The 6,054-nt window shown below is 46.1% G+C and overlaps 1 protein-coding gene across 1 annotated transcript in view; it reads left to right on the top strand.

Moving 5' to 3' along the window:
- The window catches only part of LOC119354550 (valine--tRNA ligase, chloroplastic/mitochondrial 2-like), a 22,228-nt gene that overhangs the window by 13,032 nt on the left and 3,142 nt on the right, over window positions 1–6,054 (top strand). Inside the window, 1 exon segment of the mRNA XM_037621269.1 lies at window positions 1–150. This exon segment is cut by the window's left edge and continues 10 nt beyond it. Within this exon segment, the coding sequence (XP_037477166.1) occupies window positions 1–150 (150 nt within the window).

The following is a 6,054-nucleotide window of genomic DNA, read 5'->3' as shown; positions in this document are numbered from 1 at the left end:
TACTATGTCTGATACTATAGCTAATTTATTTTTGACAGCCATGACATTTTATTTTTCTGGGTTGCACGGATGGTTATGATGGGAATTGAGTTTACAGGAACAGTACCATTTTCTTATGTCTATCTACATGGTCTTATCCGGGATTCTGAGGTGAGAGATATGAGCACCTTAATTTATGTTTTGTACTTTTGAGGGACAAAGGCTTATCATTTTGTTGTAATTTATAATTAATATGATCAAATTTCTATTTCCTCTTTTGAGAGAACGGCTGTATCTCAGGAAACATGCTGTACATACTGCTACATATTATTTACTGAGAGCTGTTAATTGATGTGTCCGTCGCCTGTTTTGCTGTTTGCCACATGTTCCTACCTAAGTCACTTTTGAGGACCACCGCAAAGAGAACTTTGTGGTCAGGACAAATAAGAGGAAAACTGGAAAAATAAAATTAGAAGGATTGACCTTTAGCCTCAACTCGACCCCAGGAGAGAAACTGTTGTATATGAACTTCCTGCTTTGTGTGCTAATGGGCTGTGTGATACTCTGGCAGAGATCCACAGACTCCTTGCAGATGGCCTGATATTGTATATGTGGCCCATACCAGCCCATGAAGCCCAGGCCATACCGTTCCAGTGGTTGACCTAGTTGAGAGGGGTGCACGACGATGTCTGTGTGAAAGCGCCGCTTCATACCAGATTGAGTAGCTGCCTGGTACATCCCTCTCTCGAACTACATGGTATTGGTGGCCGAGGGCGAGGGAGGAAGGTGATGGCGGCTGCCGGAGGAGCTGCAGTAGATGCACAGTGAGACGAAATCACCAGCGAAGAGAGGCGGCTGTGCGCGACGCTGACGGAGGGGCTGCGGCTGTGCGGCAGAGCCGCAGAGGACAAAGAGGAGGTGCACGACAGCGGAAGAAGGCAAGGTGCGGCGGCTGCTTGGGCAGCTGCTGTTGGTGGTACTGGCTGTGCCTGCTGCGGCAAAGGTGGGGTGCGGCTGCTCGCCCTCGATCTGGAGCAAGACAAAAGTGCTGTTCTGTTGCTTGATGTTGGTGGTACTTGCAACGTCTGAGAAACAGAGAGGGTGGTGCTACTGAAGTGTGGCTGAGGTGCTGTGCTGTTGCTGCTGCTGCTGCCGCGATTGGAGAGGGTGACAGAAGCAGTACTGGCGGTCGCACTCGCACAGCTAGGAGAAGAGGCGGAGGCTGTCATGGCAAGTGATGTTACCTCTGTGCTGGAGAAACTTGTGCAGCTCATGACTGTGAAAGCTGCCGAGGGGTCATCTCCTGCAGGATTGTTGTGCCTCAAGCAGATCAGGGTTCAAGCTTGAACTCATGCAAAAAGATGTCAAGCTGAATGGTGTGAGCAGCTACCTGAGCTGGTCGAGGTGGGCCTTGTTGATCTTGAAGACGGAGGGCCTGACGGGGTATGTTCATGGAACGGTTGAAGAACCTTCTGACAAGGAGAGCCCATAATGGAAGAAGTGGAGTGTTACTGACTCCCTGATATTGGCCTGGATGTTGAACTCCCTGATTTCGGCCATTGCAGTGTCTGTTGTGTGGAGCATGCTGTCCATGAGGTATCCATGAGGTATTCCGGTAAGGGAAACCTGATGCTCATGTCTCAAATAGAAGACAAGATCCAAGATGTTCGTTAGGGTGATAGAATGATGGTATATGTTCAAGATTCAAGGGGTCCGGTTCGCCCCGTTGGACCGGTGGACCGCACCTCCCTTTTGTTACCAAAGTAGGGTAACCGGACGACCTTGAGGGTCCAAATGGGGCAAACCCCTTTGAACCTGGGGTCGAATCGCACCTATACCTCATCAGAATAGTGCCCCCGCAGGATGGCTGGAGCCTGGAGGATGGATCACGGCAAGCCGTCAGCCACTGAATAAACTCGTAGAAGCATCGCCTACCCCTGCCGGTTGCCCATGTCTCCATTTGCATCTCCTTTTACTGGTCGGTATCCAAATTCACCACCACCGGAGCAGGTTAGTTGTCAGCAGCCGGAACGCCGTGACGCACGGGAGGCGCTTGTAGCCGGGAGAGTAGATCAGGCAGCCCAAATCTCCAGCATCAGTTCGACCTCATGCCAGCCTCTCTCTCATCTGCTTCTTCTGGTGTATAGAACGAGTTAACATGAGCAAATAGCGGTGGTGTGCTAGCGAGGGGCAAACCTACGGACCTAATGGTTGGCCCGTTACCCTAAGAGAGGAGGTGCGGGCCTAACCTTGGACCTATTTTTCCTAATAGGTTCAGAGGTCCAATACTAGGGTCTAACCTTGGGCGGATTTGGATCAGTGTGATCCCCTTGAGCTTCCATATGCAGAGTCCATGGAAATTGCCAGGAATTGGGTTGAGCGTAGGTGTGTGATGCAGTTTCTAAAAGGTCTCAATCAAGGTTTTGAGAGCAGGCATGTTGCACTCAGCCAACGCTTGTGTCCCTTGATGAGGCCATTCCTGTGATGTACCAAGAAGAGGTGACATGGAAATGAATCTGCTTTCAGGGTGGCTGACCAATGAGATTCTAGAGATTGTTATAATTGTGGTCAACCAGGGCATATTGGTCGTTTTTGCACAAGACCAAGAAGAGGCAGGGGCCAAGGATCTAGTGATGGCAGTAGAAAACGAGGTGGTCGGAATGGGAGTGGTGGTTCTTGGACGGCTCCTAGGGCAAATATTGCTGCTTTAGTTGAAGGGACACAACCTACATGAGGAAAGGAGACTGCTACTAGCTATGCCAACGTTGTCGATACAAATGAAGGTCACATTGAACACGCATCAATAGCAGCCCATCAAATAAATTATGAATGGGTGCTTGACTCAGGAGCATCACATCATGTTGCTGGAGACTTCAGTGAGTTTAAATCCTATGTTGCACACCCTCTCATACATCAGGAAACCATTCACACAGCAGATGGCACAACCCAGTCCATCACATGTGTTGGGACAGTCAGATGCACACCTAATATTGATTATCCTGTCTTGCATGTACTCCCTCTGTCTAGGTGTATAGGACGTCTAGTGAAAATTAGATATCCCAAGAATATTAGCTGCGCTTGTAATTAATATCCCTCGTAACCCACACATCCTCTCGTTCGGTTCCCTCATGCCGCCCCTTTAACTTCCCTGCTCATTCCCGTGCATGCACATCTCAATCCTCCTATTCCCATGCATGCACAATTAAATGACTCTTTCGATTGCGTTATTTGAGGGCAGACGATAGGCTTGTTTTCACAATCTCAACATAAGGCTGGCCATAGCGGGAATAACTTAGCTAGTAACATAACGCATCCCAAGGCAAATTTGCTTATGTGGCGAGTAGTTAATGAGAGATATGTTTGTGGTAACATAATATGTTACTGTAAGAAACACACCCCGAGGCAAAATGAGTCTACATCTAAATAAATAAAGCCTTGCATGATACCACACATATGTTACTACTACCCATTATGGAGGTAGTAACATATACCAGCAACATATGCATGTTACTAGTCTAAGTTACTTCCCCACTATGACCAGCCTAACGCTTGCCTATCACGGTGCGTCTTGGTCATGATGCAACTCCTTAGACGACCTATGCACGTGGACGGTGGGAGTACCGGCTTTCCTCGTGAACTTAAGTGTCCTTGAGTGCTTTGATTGACCAAATTGATTGCTGAATAATTCATGGCAAAGTTGTGTGCTTGATCCAAGAGAGATCGACGAGCAGGAGTCTTGGGACTGAAGTGAGGCATAGGGGGTTGTGGTACATGGACTGCAACATGACGGACCGTCAGTGAATGCACATGCTAGCTGCAGTTGCCGAGGATAAGGAGACTAGAGCCCCAATCCATCATTGTAGAGCAAGCAATCGTCAGGGTCTGACGGAGATGTATAAAGGTTTGACATGTGTCTTTTGACAAAATGTATCAAATATTTCCCAGATGTAATGAGTGGTGTGAACAAGAGCAAGCTGAACTGTGATGCATGTGAGTTTGTTAAACATACCAGAAACTCATATGTGAGTAAGGGATCAGGAGCATCTCCTTTTGTGTTGATCCATTCTGATGTATGGACATGTCCAGTGCCATCTGTCAGTGGTATGAAGTACTTCGTTACGTTCATCGATTGCCATTCTCGAATGTCTTGGGTCTATCTTTGACATAAGGATGGAGTGTTTCAAAACTTTTTATGGACTTGTTCAGACTTAGTATAATGTGAAAATTCAAGCACTTAGATGAGACAATGACACCGAGTATGTTAACAAGGCCACTGGTGCCTTTTTTGTCGGACAACGGCATCCTGCATCAAACATCTTGTCCAGACAAACCTCCTCAGAATGGGGCGGCAGAGAAGAAAAATCGTTACCTGTTGGAGGTGGCTCGGGCATTGATATTCACCATGAATGTGCCCAAGTTCCTGTGGAGTAAAGCTGTCAAGATGACCCCTTCTTGATTAACCGCGTGCCATCTAGGGTGACATGTAGGAAATCTCCGTGTGACTTGATTTTTCACAGAAAATAAATTCCCAGTTCCTCCCAAGGTGTTTGGTTGCACTTATTTTGTTCGTGATCATAGGCCATCGTCAACAAATTGGATCCTCAGGAAGTCAAATGTATCTTTATTGAATATTCTTTAGGACAAAGAGAGGCGGACATTTGTGAGCATGGATGCTGCGTTCCGTGAATTGGAACCCTTTTATGGTGAAAAAACTGATCTAACTGTCTTGTTTGAAGTACTTGACCAATGTTTCCAACCGGTGATTTGTCAGGAGGGGGAGAATAGTAGCATAAAGTGCAGATGCATCCGTCACCTTTAGCAACAGGCGGCTCCATAGTACTCATGTGGCTCCTTTGATACAGACATCGATTTCCACTGGAGATGTGCAGGTTGGCACAGATGGACTTTTGCTCCAGTAGCAAAGATGAACATTGTGAGGATTCTGATCTCTTGTGTAGCAAATTTCGGGTGGCCTTTCGATCAACCTGATGTGAAGAATGCTTTCTTGCATGAGGATTTATACATAGAGATTCCACCTGGGTTCTCGACTTCTGCGATTGCTGAAGGTATGCAGGCTAAAGAAAGCCCTTTATGGACTAAGCTCCAAGAGCTTGGTTTGACAAGTTTCGGGCAGTGTGTGACATAGGGTATGGACAATGCAATGGTGACCATACATTATTTTATAGACACTCTCAAGGGGAAGTAACCATTCTTGCAGTTTATGTTGATGATATCGTTATCGCTGGTGATGATGACGTAGAGATAGCAAGGTTCAAGGGGTGTCTGAGTAAGGTCTTCGAAGTTAAAGATCTTGGTCGACCCAAGTACTTCCTTGGTATAGAAGTAGCCAGGTCTGAAAAAGGAATAACTCTTTCTCAAAGAAAATATACCCTGGACCTTCTCTATGATGTTGGCATGTTGGGTTGTCGATCTGCTTCAACCCCAATTGATCAAAACCAATAAAGTGACTGCCAATAAGGTGACCTGGTGGATAAAGAAACATATCATTGATTGGTGGCAAGATTGTCGTACTTGTGTCATGCACGACAAAACATTGCATTTGCAGTAAGTGTTGTGAATAGATATATGCATGAGCCTAGAAGTGAACATCTTGAGGCAGTACGTAGAATCTTGAGATACTCGAAAGGTTCTCGTGGGAAAGGACTGTTGTACAAGAGTCAATGGACTTCCTGCCATAGATTGTTATTGTGATGACAAAAGATCAATTTCAGGCCATTGTGTTTTTGTAGGAGGAAATCTAGTGTCTTGGAGAAGCAAGAAACAATCCAAAACAAATACAAAGCCATGTCAGGGACTGAGTGATTTGTTATGGACAAGGAGTCTATTAGAAGAGCTGAAGATATTTAAGACCATTTGCATGAATGTGTTGTGTGACAAGAAGTCGGCAATTAATATAGCAAACAACCCGGTTCAACATGAGAACCAAACATGTGGAGACTGATAGATCTTTTATCAAACAAAAAGTTGGATGCTGGATTATCAAGATAGGGTATGTGAGCTCAGGGCAACAAATTGCATATTGCTTGACTAAAGGACTAGGAACCAAATACAGCT

This window comes from Triticum dicoccoides, chromosome 2A, assembly GCF_002162155.2.
Source record: "Triticum dicoccoides isolate Atlit2015 ecotype Zavitan chromosome 2A, WEW_v2.0, whole genome shotgun sequence".
Taxonomy (NCBI): domain Eukaryota; kingdom Viridiplantae; phylum Streptophyta; class Magnoliopsida; order Poales; family Poaceae; genus Triticum; species Triticum dicoccoides.
This window is presented reverse-complemented; position numbering and strand designations above follow the sequence as displayed.